This window comes from Macrosteles quadrilineatus, unplaced genomic scaffold (genome assembly GCF_028750875.1).
Source record: "Macrosteles quadrilineatus isolate MER2022 unplaced genomic scaffold, UCM_ALF_1.0 Scaffold_1__1_contigs__length_201487025, whole genome shotgun sequence".
In the NCBI taxonomy this organism is placed as follows: domain Eukaryota; kingdom Metazoa; phylum Arthropoda; class Insecta; order Hemiptera; family Cicadellidae; genus Macrosteles; species Macrosteles quadrilineatus.
Window position 1 is genome coordinate 13,752,230 of NW_026542594.1, and position 13,666 is coordinate 13,765,895.

The window sequence follows — 13,666 nt, forward strand, 5'->3', positions numbered from 1 at the left end:
CACCCTACCCTGAGATATATCACATCTAAATTATTTGAACCTTTATTATTCAAACTTATCTTTTATTAGAAATGGCTTTATAAAGTCACCAAACAGCTTTTAGGAGATGGATTCGTAGTCTACAGTAGGCTTATGTTTTGAAATTCATGAATGCAAGTATAGTTTGAGTTTAAAATGTCTACTTGCTCATGACAAAGACAAATAACAGGCGAAATGAGAGGTTTTTGGACAGTTGGACACAGTTATAGACATTAATAATGGCTTTAGAAAGTCAGTAAACTGCTTTTTAGGAGGATATTGCCATAGCCTACAATATGTTTGAGATTTATGAATGCAATCGTCATAGTTAGTTTTAAAAATGTCTACTTATTCATGACAAATAAATGGGGAAATGTGAGGTTTTGTACACAGTTCTAGACACGTTAAAACTGGCTGTAGAAGGTCACCTAACGGCTTTTAGGAGGATATGGCCGTAGTCTACAGTGTGTTTTGAAATTCATGAATGCAATCGTCATAGTTTAATTTTTAAAATATCTATTTGCTCATGACAAACAACAGGTGAAATGGGAGTTTATGGACCATTGGGCACGGTTTTAGGTGTTAAAAATGGCCTTAGAAAGTCACCAAACGGCTTTGAAAATTTCAAATTTTCCCGGACCCCCCTGCTTTATTGGGGGGTCCTCCCCCCAAGCCCCCCCCTTGACATGGTCCTAGAACCGCCACTGACTTTTATTTAAGGTATTTTTCCTATATAAATGAGGTTCTTTTCACTAAATATACAGGGTGTTTTTTTTAACTTGCATCTTTATTTATGTAAAAACCGCAATAGATAGAAATATGCAGTTGGCGGGAATCATCTATTGACGTAGGGGGCACAATTTTTTTGAATTCGACGTTACATTCACATTCCCCCCCTGACCCCAACTTAATTTTTTTAAATAGCAAGGTACCCCTTGTGACATATCAAATAAAAGAGCATTGTTCGGTACTTATTAAAAGTCCCTAGATTGGTGCTACCCTAACCTTGCCCAACGTTATCTACGGCGAATCGTCCCCACTCCGACTACTGGAAACGCTACTCACTAGCATTGCCGACGGCGTCATGGGCAGACGTCCGCACCTACCTACATAATTTTACATAGACTCTCTCAATCTCATTAACTTTCAATTAACTTCATTTCTGTCAGTTTTAAGTTTTTTTTCCAATATACCAGTCATTTTTAACTTCACCAGTGCTAGTCATTTCCCTTGTTGTTGCCCCCGCACCCTTGGTCTACACCGCTGCTGTCTACACCGCTTCCATCCCCTGGACTACCCACTACCTTGGACGAGACGGACATCATCCACCTTCAAGACATCCGACAAGGTAACGGTAGCACCAGCATTAATTTTGTTGTTCAAACCGCCGTACAGCTTTCTGTTAAAGACCGTACACAATTTGGCCCTTCTTCCCGCGGATATGATATGATTTCGTACTATGCACCTTAATTTAATAATCGCAAATACAGTCCACGTAAACATCTCAACTTATTCTCAGATAATTTCTCTCCTCATGAAACAAACCTTGCAATAATTTTATGTAGGCCTAGTTATAAATTGTTGTTTAGTTTGAGTTCAATAACCTTGTACAGTGAACAGACAGACAGGAATAGTTTTGTAAAGTTTTGGCTTGTAGCTATGCGCTGATAAATTGACCGTTATCCTAGTTTCTATGTCTCAAGGTCAACTAACGCACCACAATATTCTGCATTGTATTGTATCCATTCCAAAAATAGCTGACGTAACCGCACCGAATATTCGCTTTATCAGTCAGCTGATCTAACTGGAAATATTCTACCTCTATATTTTATTTTACTGAATTTATTTCCTTGTACTCACTTTCACAATGATATGATTGATATGTCCACTACTTGTCTATAATACTGCATTTATAATAGTTGTAATTTTTATTTTATTTTATTTTTGTTAAAGAGATATTAATAGTTTACATTTCACAATGGCTGCTAAGAGTCTTGAAAAGTGTGTTAAGAAAAGAGAAAGATATTTTTATAAGTTACAATTATGTTACGATCTTGTAAAAGAATTGCCACAACAGAAAGATAGTTTTATTGCTAGGTATTCTAATTTGTCTAATGTGTACTCATCATTTGAATCTCTTTCCGAAGAAATGGATAACCTCAATCTTGAAATAACTGATGTTAGCGTTAGGGTAGATACTAGCGCGCCTTTTAAACAGTTTGATGACATGTACTATAAATGTATGGCTGCCTACAACAAGATTGTTGCCTCTGATCCACCTTCAAATGTCAATGTTGAAGCATCACCCGCAGTTCAGCCTAAACCTAAACTACCCCAGATAGATATAAGTAAGTTTGGTGGACAGTTGGAACAATTTAACTCGTTTAAAGCTTTGTATGATAACTTGATTCACAATACTTCTTTGGCCCCAATGGAGAAGTTTAGTTATTTAAAGAGCTTACTGGAAGGCCCCGCTTTGTCTATTGTTGAAGGCATACCATTCGATCCAGACAACTATAAGTTAGCTTATGACTCTTTGGTTGAACGCTACACCAATCCCCGTATCTTGGCTTGTTTTTATCTCAATAAAATACTAGATCAGCAACCTGTAAAGACCCCTAGTCTAAGTAGTTTAAGACAAGTTCTTGATGTGTTTCATATTAATGTCCAAGCGTTGAAAAGCCTAAAAGTAGATGATTTGTCAGATTTTATGTTGCTACAGCTTGCACTACGTAATTTAGACAATAGTACAAGGAAAGCATTTGAGTTAGAATTTAAATCTAAGCAATTTCCTACCTTAGAAGACCTTATGGAATTTCTTCGTGCTCAGTGCTGTGTCTATGAACTCACTAAAGAATCTCACAAATCTACTTTAGTTTTGCCCAAGTCACAAATCCCTCATACTCGCAAAACATTGTTCTCATCTCACTCAACTCAACGCAGTGCAACTCAGCCTGACCGCACAGCAACCCAGTCATCTTATCGCCTCGCTATCAGTTGTCCTATGTGTAAAGGTGAACACCAACTGTACCGATGTGATCAATTCCTCGCTTTGGCCCCGCACAAACGTTATTCTACAGTACGTTCATTCAATCGTTGTTTCGCATGTCTCGGTTCCCACCTAATTTCCATGTGCACTTCTAAGTCGAGCTGTCGGGTTTGCAGAAGTAACAGACATCACTCTCTACTCCATGAACCAAACCGAGTCACCGCACCGCTGCCTAAGCCAAATGTGAATCCTGACCTACCTCAAACCTCCGCTGCGCATTCATCGCCCTCAACCACCGTCAACCCCGCGTCTACTACTTCTGTTAACACTACACCTGCTCAAACGTTATCCTGTCAGTTTCAGCATAACTCAATGAGTAATTCTACCCTGCTAGGTACCGCTCAAGTGTTGGTTCAAGATGCTCTAGGTCACTGGCAAGTTTGCCGGGCTGTTATTGATGGAGGTAGTCAGATTAATTTTGTTACTCAATCTCTAGCCCAGACATTACGTTTACCAATCAGAAAATGTAATGTTAACATTTCTGGAATTGGCCAACAATCTGATTTAACCGCAAAAGGACTTGTCACTTGTAACGTTGCTTCCCGCTATAACAGAGACGATAGTATTCAAATGGACGCAGTAATAATTCCTCAAATCTCTTCTGTACTTCCGGCTGCACCTATTCCCGAATCATTGATAAATCGTTTCAATTCTATACAACTGGCTGACCCTGATTTTCACCGCCCTGCCAAGGTTGATATTTTGTTCGGAGCACAGGCTTTCACAGACATTCTTTCGGATGGTTTCGCGCTTATTAAAGGCAAACCAAGCGCCCTCAGCACAATCTTTGGATGGATCCTTATGGGTGATGTTCCCACACAGCCCATGCAACAACACGAACTAAATTCTTTGTTTGTTTCATCTCAAAGCACTGATAGGCTCTTAGAAAAGTTCTGGGAAATGGAAGAAATAAATTTACCAAAACCCTTAAGTCCCTCTGATCAGGCATGTGAAGACCACTATCAGTCCACTATCCAGAGAGATAATACCGGACGTTACGTAGCCTCCTTACCCTTTAAAGACGTTAAACCTGACTTAGGCTCCACTAGAAAAATAGCTCTCCGCAAGTATCTCCAACAAGAGACAAGATTTCACAAGAAACCAGATATTCGTTTTCAATACATGACTCACATGCAGAACTATGTTGACCTAGGTCATATGTGTTTGGCCCCTGCGCCCTCTCCATACATTCTTACTCATCACGGTGTCGTTAAAGAATCTTCTACATCCTCCCCGCTTCGTGTTGTGTTCAACGCTTCTGAATTAAGTGACACAAATCAGTCTCTTAATAAATCACTGTTAACTGGACCTAAGCTTCAAGCTGATATTGGAACTATTATCACAAACTTCAGATTGCACCAGATTGCTATGACTTGTGACTTCAAACAAATGTATCGAGCTATTCGTATAACACCGGCTGATTGTAAATATCAACATTTGTTTTGGCGCTCTGACCTCTTGGGCCCTGTACAGGAATGGGAATTACAAAGACTAACCTTTGGTCTCTCGTGCAGTCCTTATATTGCACAACGAACTTTGAAGCAACTAGTGCTTGATGAAGGCGCTAAGTACCCAAATGCGGCTGATATTCTAAGCTCCTCTTGTTATATTGACGATCTTGTTTTTGGTGCTCCAACCGAGACTTCAGCTCTTAAGCTTTACGATGAAATCACCCAACTTTGCTCATCAGGTGGTTTCGAACTTCATAAGTGGTCAAGTTCAAGTAGCTCCGTCCTCGCCACAATCCCCGCCGACCGTCGAGAAACACCCCATCCGTTAGGATCTACACACTCGATTAAAGTACTAGGACTTGAATGGGACCCGACTACTGACTGTTTCCGCTACTCTATTTCACCTGTCAACAGTACGCCAACCAAACGCAATGTATTGTCTCAATTTGCTCGAGTTTACGATGTAAACGGCTTTATTAGTCCAATTATTTTCACCTTAAAACATCTACTTCAACAGATTTGGATTGAAAAACTCAACTGGGACGACCCTCTCCCTCAATCTCTCCAAAATGTTTGGGATAAATTCATCAAAGAACTACTCCTTATGACACAGTTCCAAATACCTCGCTACATTCTCAGTAACTACTTAACCGCTCAGCTGATTGGTTTCTCTGATGCTTCCAAAATAGGCATGTGCGCCTCCTTGTATCTACGTATTGAATGTGAAGATAAGAGTGTAGAGTGCAACCTCCTGCAATCCAAAACTAAAGTCGCTCCTCTGAAAACACTTACGATCCCTCGTTTAGAATTATGTGCCGCTCTTCTCCTTTCTCAGTTAGTAAAAGCGAACCAACCGCTTATTAACAAACTTCAAATATCAGACATATTTCTATTCACAGACTCCATGAATGTTCTTGGTTGGTTAAATACACCACCACACCTACTAGAAACCTTTGTCTCAAACCGTGTCTGTAAAATCACAGAAATCACCCCTGTTGATGTTTGGCGTCATATATCAGGAGATGAAAACCCTTCTGACTGTGGCACTAGAGGTTTAATGCCGAATAGTCTGTTGAGTCACCCTCTTTGGTGGCATGGACCCTCTTTTATCCACAGTGATATATCATCTTGGACTCTACCGCCTCCAAACTTTCCTTTGGATGTTATTGAGCCTCAACAAACTCCCACGAAGAACACCTTAACAACTAACACTGTTCCGCAAAATGATCTTTATCAATGGATGAATAGGTTTTCATCACTTATTAAACTTCAAAACACCATGGGCTATGTACTGAGATTTATCCATAACTCACGATCTAATCAATGTGATAAACGCTCTGGCTCGTTATCAGTTTCGGAACGAGATGCCGCTCTGGAATGTTGTATAAAATTAGTACAAGCTCGGCACTATTCTGAAGAAATAAAAGCTCTGAAATTATCCAAGCCTTGTTCTTCATCACTAAGAAAACTTTCTCCATTTCTATCCTCGGACACCCTCATGGTGGGGGGTAGATTGAAATTAGCTCCTCTGCCTGAATCATCAAAACACCCTGTATTGATACCCTCTCAGTGTCATTTAGCAAACCTTTTATGTGATTACTATCACTTGTATTCTCTACATGGTGGTCCAAAACTAGTACAAGCATTAATTCAAAGACGCTTCTGGATTATTGGTGCAAGAAATCTTATAAGAAAACGATTATTTCGATGTATCACTTGCTACAAAATGAAAGCTAAACCCACGCAGCCTCTTATGGCAGATCTTCCACCCTCACGATTTCAACAGACCCGATGCTTTATTAATGTCGGATTAGATTTTGCTGGCCCTTTTCTCGTTAAAGAAAGCACAAGACGAAATGCAAAACTATCAAAGTGCTACATTGCTGTGTTTGTGTGTATGGCAGTCAAAGCTGTCCATCTTGAGTTAGTGCATTCACTCTCTACTGAATCTTGTTTAGCCGCTATAGACAGATTTATCGCTCGGAGAGGAATCTGCCGAAACATTTACTCTGATCAAGGTCGCAACTTCGTCGGTGCTGCACGCCAACTACAAGAAATCTACTCTCTCCTGAAGAACTCCACCTCACAGATCTCAGAACATTTGGCTCAACGAGAAATAACTTGGAACTTTAACCCGCCATATGCCCCAAACTTCGGAGGCCTCTGGGAGGCTGCAGTGAAGTCAACCAAACACCATCTTAAAAGAATACTGCAAAACCATAATTTCACGGCTGAAGAATTCACCACATTTCTGTGCCGTGTTGAAGCTGTACTGAACTCCAGGCCGCTTTGCGCACTCTCATCGTCACCTGATGACGACTTTAACTACTTGTCTCCTGGCCACTTCCTCACAGGAGACTTCCTGCTAGCACGACCGGAAGAAGACATCTCGGAAGAACCCTTAAACCTACTCTCACGCTGGCAGCTAGTGTCTCGTGCCTCTCAACACTTCTGGAAAAGCTGGAGAAGAGATTATCTCCATACTCTTATCCAACGCCCCAAATGGACTGAAAAAACCATCAACCTTAAGGAAGGAGACTTAGTTTTAATGTACTCTAATAATACTGACCCTTTGACTTGGCCCCTAGGTAGGATAATTAAGGTTATGCCAGGATCCGACAAAGTTGTAAGAGTTGTTAAAGTCAAAACCCCTGTAGGTATTGTAACACGCCCTGTAAATAAGTTAGTTCATCTCCCTATGGTTTAGATAGTGTTACCTTTGTCTTTTTGTACATATTATCAACATTTTGTATTATCTTTATAGTTAGGTAACAGGTTTGTTTCATGATGACGGTTATTATCCAAGGTTTTTTATTATAAGTAGGGATGGACGAGATTGGATTTGTAGTTCGAGACGAGACGAGACGAGATTTTTTATTTCTCATAAAATTTCGAGACGAGATCGAGACAAGATTTCTCTTCTCATACACAACGGGAAATGCACGTTCGAAATTTTTACCTGATTTTGTAACATTGTTAGATGACTGTTTAAATACTAAAATAATGATAATAGGCAAGAATATTTACAATCTTTCATTAAATAACATCAGCATAACATTTTTTTGTTAATCACGCCTAACTTATTAAAAATGCCTACGATTAGGAAACATGGTGATATCAGTTAGGATAGAGTTCAACTTATCCTAAAATAAAATAAATCATAAAATAAAAGCAATATTAGTTTTATAAAATAGTTGTTGTTTTGACTTTTTTTATAGTAATAAAACATTCCTCACACTGCTTACACTTAACAAAACTTCTCAAATGTTATTAAAGTAATATTATTAAAATAATGAAAGTAATATTTACATTAAAAGAATTAAAGTAATATTTACATTAAAAGAATTAATTAAATAAGAACGCCTTCGAAAAGGAAACGCAACTACAACACGCTCCTGTATTGCGGGTATTGCATTGACTTTCTGCAGGTGTTTTTAATTTTTTTTTTTTTTTTTTTTTTTATTCTCGTCTCGATAAAAATCTCGGCCAAAAAGTAATCTCGTCTCGTGTAACGAGATTGAAAATTTCCCAAAAATTTCCCGAAATTTCGAGACTTGACCATCCCTAATTATAAGATTTACAGTTTCTTTAATGTTCTTTAATATTTTATCAAAAATTGCTTTTTTGGGTGGGGGGAATGTTCGGTACTTATTAAAAGTCCCTAGATTGGTGCTACCCTAACCTTGCCCAACGTTATCTACGGCGAATCGTCCCCACTCCGACTACTGGAAACGCTACTCACTAGCATTGCCGACGGCGTCATGGGCAGACGTCCGCACCTACCTACATAATTTTACATAGACTCTCTCAATCTCATTAACTTTCAATTAACTTCATTTCTGTCAGTTTTAAGTTTTTTTTCCAATATACCAGTCATTTTTAACTTCACCAGTGCTAGTCATTTCCCTTGTTGTTGCCCCCGCACCCTTGGTCTACACCGCTGCTGTCTACACCGCTTCCATCCCCTGGACTACCCACTACCTTGGACGAGACGGACATCATCCACCTTCAAGACATCCGACAAGGTAACGGTAGCACCAGCATTAATTTTGTTGTTCAAACCGCCGTACGGCTTTCCGTTAAAGACCGTACAAGCATGAAAAAAGAAAATGTTTGATGAAAAAAAATTGAAAATCGGTTCATAAATTTGTGAGATATTCCCCCCATCCCCCCCCCCCGGAACTTAATTTTTTTTTAATAGCAAGGTACATACCCTTGGACATATCAAATTAAAGAGCATAAAAAAAGAAAATTTTTGGTGTAAAAAAATTTAAAATTGGCTCATGAATATGTGAGATAATCCCCCCCCCTTTCCCCTACCCATAACTTGTTTTTTAATAGCAAGGTACCCGCCCTTGTGACATATCAAATGAAAAATAAATTTCACCAAACATTTTCTTTTTTCATGCTCTTTCATTTGATATGTCACAAGGGGTACCTTGCTATTTAAAAAAATTAAGTTGGGGGCAGGGGGGAAAGGGGGGGAATGTGAATGTAACGTAGAATTCAAAACAATTGGGCCCCCTACGTCATTAGATGATTCCCGCAAACTGCATATTTCTATCTATTGCGGTTTTTACATAAATAAAGATGCAAGTTTAAAAAAAAAACATCCTGTATATATAAATAATATATATATATATATATATATAAATTTGTATATATATAAAAATTTGAATGAATGGAGTTTTTGGCCTCTGGGGACATCAAAATGAAAAAGTAAATCAGTCCAGGGTCTAGGTCTTACCGTGCCACCTTCGGTAATAGCTACTTCCCTATAGGTAAATTCGCTAAAATGCAGCCTTACCTGTTGCAACAGCTTCATGACCATCACTTTTCATTCCCCATGAGAAGCCAGCATATGCCTATAACAATTTGAGTTAATGTTGAGTTTTTATTTTCAAGACGATTGTTAATTTAACATGTTATTGTAATTGACTAAATATATAATCAAGCATAATTATTGTTAAGTTTTTTGGTTATGCTATGAGTGTCAGAAATATTTTAATTAGTAATTTATTTTGCTAACAAAGTTAGACTATAATTTTTAAACATATTTTTATGTGTCTGTTCACGACCTGCGCCGGGTACACATTAGCCCGAAGTAATGTGAAAAACAATCCTGGGCTCATGCTTAGCGTCCTAAGAAAAAAAAAAAAAACTACCTACGCCGGGACAGTCCGATATTCATTCAGTCTAAATACTCATTTCATATTTGATTTATCTATTGAGCAGAACAAGTGAAGCTCTTATACTATACACTTCTGCTTTTGATTAACAAATACTTATACTACTTCTGAACGGCTAAAGCAATCCGTACGAGATTTAACAGTCATAGTAACTAAGTATGGTAAGGTTTATAGATCTGAAATGGTACAAATCAGACATCACGGCCCTGCCCAATGGGAATCTAAACTTTTAGAAATTCATGGAACTAATGGGAAGATTGATTGATCACTATGATGGATTTTCAAAATACCAAGGAAGTCGTAAACAAAATAATTGCAGTACAGTAGATGTTTTTGAAGTATATGTTTACGCATTTGTAGAAATGTATAAATAATACAGAATAAAAGGAAAGAACAAATGGATTAAGAGATTGAGCATAATACACTACAAAATTAATAAACAATTAGGCCTATCCAATATTGAATTTGGATACTGCAAGTAGACAACCAATTTAACTTTGGATACTGAACAATCCACAGTTGTTGGTTAGGAGCACGTAAAAGTTTATTCGATCACTAGGAGGTAAAGTGGCTCTTTTAACATGAGCTCAAGTTTCAATTGAACAAGGGTCCAGACACTTTGTGCTCTTGTGATGAACTGTATTATTTTTCACAAAATAAAAATACTTTTTATGTAAAGATAACCCCTCAAAACGACTTCCAACTTGTTTTCAATTGTGCTAATTTAAAATATTCCCGCCGCAGCAAACCTGCAGACTAAGCAAATTTCCATTTGCCTGATTGGATTAACACTAAAATGTTACCATAAAAATATCACATTTATTCCCTATTCAAATATAATTAGTTTAACGAGTAGGTTTGCTGCAACAGGGAGGGTAAAAGTTTTTTTTGTAAAATGTTAATAGTTTAGTAAGAAATAACAATTTACTTATTCTCCATAAGAATAAAATGGGAATTTTAAATTAAAATTATTTTTAATTTTCTCCGTAACTATTAAGCGAATAACAACGCTTCAATATACTAAATTATTTGTTTTTTTTTTAAGCTATACATAATGGTTTGGAAAGAAATTGCTAAATTTTATGTTTTTTGGGTCAAAATGGAAAAAAAAAATTTACCCCATAAAACCCCTGTTCCCATAGTCCAATGTAATGGGTTGATGCATATTTAAAAAAATTAATTAATCTATATATTAATTTGAAACTGTTTTTCTTTGTGACAGCTATTTTGAGAGAACGGCTGGGCGTAGAAACTCGGTAGAGGTGTCTAAAGAAAGGTCCTGGTCTGTAGATGAGCCATCAAAAGAGAAACAAAGAGAATTCCCTCGGGGCTCTGCCCCAGTGGCCTTTAAATTCCCATACCATGTTATTCTTATGGAGGAAAACGAGGTTTTTGTCACAGCTAATGTGAGAGAACGGCTGGGCGTAGAAACTTGGTAGGGGTGTCTAAAGAAAGGTATTGGTCTGTAGGTGAGCCCTCAAAAGAGAAACGAGGTAAATTTCGTTGGGGCTCTGCCCCAGAGGCCTTTAAAGTTCACTCTGCAATGTTGTTTACATTTCGAACATATGGATAATTTTACAATACTTTTAATGAACCAGCTGTTAATATTAAAATTGTATCCAAAGGTCTACTGAAACTGTCAAAATTAAATGTTTACATTATTATTTATGATTTTAAATGGATTCTCCACTGCATGGCACTTTTTTTATAGTTTCATCAAAATGATGAATTTATGATACGTTTTAAATGTTTTGTTCAAAAATCAATGCTTTATTGCTCTTAGAAAATTTTGGGTTGAAAATTGTGTCATAGATGAGTACGTTGAGGATGAAAGCTGTGTTCAAGTTTTGGAATAGACTAACTACGGAGTCTATGGTTTTGGTAAAGTAGGTGAACTAATGTCAATTCAGGTATTTAAAAAAAATGTGTACACAGTTTTTACTTTGATGTACACAGTTTTTACTTTGATGTACACATGTAGCTAGGTCGAACAACGCATCTAAACCTCACTACATACAAAACATTCGGAAACACAACATCAACATCACATCTAATCGCATTTGCATAATTTGTTACCAAGGCTGGACTAGGTTATGGATTTGGTTCCGCAAATGTTCAAGATTTGTGATAAAACTTCCTAACATACAGATTATGGTTCATTCCAATCCACGAAATACATGCACAGCGTTATGTGATCTATATGACCAAGGCAAAACTACCCCACAAGTTAATGAATTATCAAGTTAGAACATTATGATTAAATACATGGGTCGATGTGGCAAGAGAAGGAATTAAAATTGCTGAGATCGAAGTAAGAATGTTACTGCTTTCTGGAGAATCAGATAGTTTTATCAAACAAAAAAACTGATTTAATATGCTGATAGAATTCTGTATTTTTATGACCAAAGATGATGATAACTTATAAATCCGGATACAATCTGAATGATTTTCCTAAAGCAGATGGAATTAGTGGTTAGTAATAAATATTGACTCTTTCCGTAACATGATAGACTAATTATATGAACTCATTCTCCCATATAGTGAAAGTGGCTTTGGTATGAAACAAACTCATGAACAAACAATTATAAGACTCCTAAAAAACCTTTTGGGCAATCTAAGGCCGATAAAAAGGTAGGAAATATTGTGTTAAACGAATTCACCAATCACGTTTTTTAGGGAACACAATCGTCATACTTATTATTGCTTATCCTCCCTCCATTTAACTAAGATTCTAATGACTTCACTCTATCCATCGCAGTTAGCTGAATTTACATAAAACCTCAAGATTTACCGTCGAATTTGACGGGGTTCCACTAGTAAATTAATTAAACTAGAAAAAAATCATTCAAATTCGGAAGAAACAGCCAACAAGTTCAAGTACAAAGAGGGGGGGGGGGAGGTTGAACGACCTTCCAGATTGTCCGAGAACATGCTAGAACAGGGTTGGTACTAAATTTGGAAAATAAAATTCCCTGACTTTTCCAGGTTTTTCAGACTGATATTATACTTTTTCCAGATATACCATAAGTCGATATTGACTAATTAAATTCAAGAAATATTAGAACAAATTTAAATATTATACTTATTTAATCACTCCCTAATACAAAACTTGTTTACAACTGTATACATCTTGATTCCTCCCCCGTACCGATAACTAACTATCGATATAAAAATGTGCATCAGAGCTTATGTCGTTCTTTTTGCCATTAGTTATCACCCTGACAAAAACATGTTTAGAGCAAAATGTAGCATATCTGTAAAAAGGTAGTCTTTCAGGAGAAATTCCAGCATTTTTCCATAATTCCCTGACTTTTCCAGACCAATAAAATTCCCTCACTTTTCCAGGTTTTCCCTGACCGTACCAACCCTGTAGAAGGTTTCAGAGCACTCTGGGTAACTTCTGTGTCCGATTCTAGAAAGATCGAGAAGCTTTGAGACCCTTTGGGTTAGTTTCCATTTCCGTTGGACAGCGCTTCTAATGGGGGGAGTAGAACTAAAATCGGGCTGGACAGACAGTGGAGGGGGAAGCGAGGGAGGTTTTTTGTCAACGAGCCACCAGAGAGATACATCGCCATTTTCGTTTGAGGGAAGTGCGTTATTCAACAATGGTCGTATGGATGAATCGTCAATCAGAATGTTTCTCTAACTTATTTGTATTTTCATTTTATTTCCGTAATCGTATATCAAGTACCAGTCTTGTAGCGGTGAGGTTTTAGGTTTAGGCGATATCTACAGTCAAACAGAAGTTTGCTAATTAGAACAATAAAAATATGTTTTGACCCAAAAGAAATTAGCTCAAGCGGGGAATTTGGTACATATGTTGGGTGTACCTTCCTTTTGAACATACTAAAAGTCCCCTAAAATTGAAGCTGTGCTACGGCCGACATATTGGAAAATGGCGGCATATTTCTGTATTTTTGGCTATAGTAACTTTATTATTACAGGAAAAAGTTACATAT

General features: G+C 37.4%; 1 protein-coding gene across 2 annotated transcripts in view; it reads right to left on the reverse strand.

Moving 5' to 3' along the window:
* LOC129004229 (poly(ADP-ribose) glycohydrolase) overlaps positions 1-13,666 on the reverse strand; it is an 89,455-nt gene that overhangs the window by 31,106 nt on the left and 44,683 nt on the right. For both annotated transcript variants that reach the window (XM_054432721.1, XM_054432728.1), the window contains exon 8: positions 9,326-9,383. In XM_054432721.1, the coding sequence (XP_054288696.1) occupies positions 9,326-9,383 (58 nt within the window). The remainder of the gene's footprint in view (positions 1-9,325; positions 9,384-13,666) is intronic.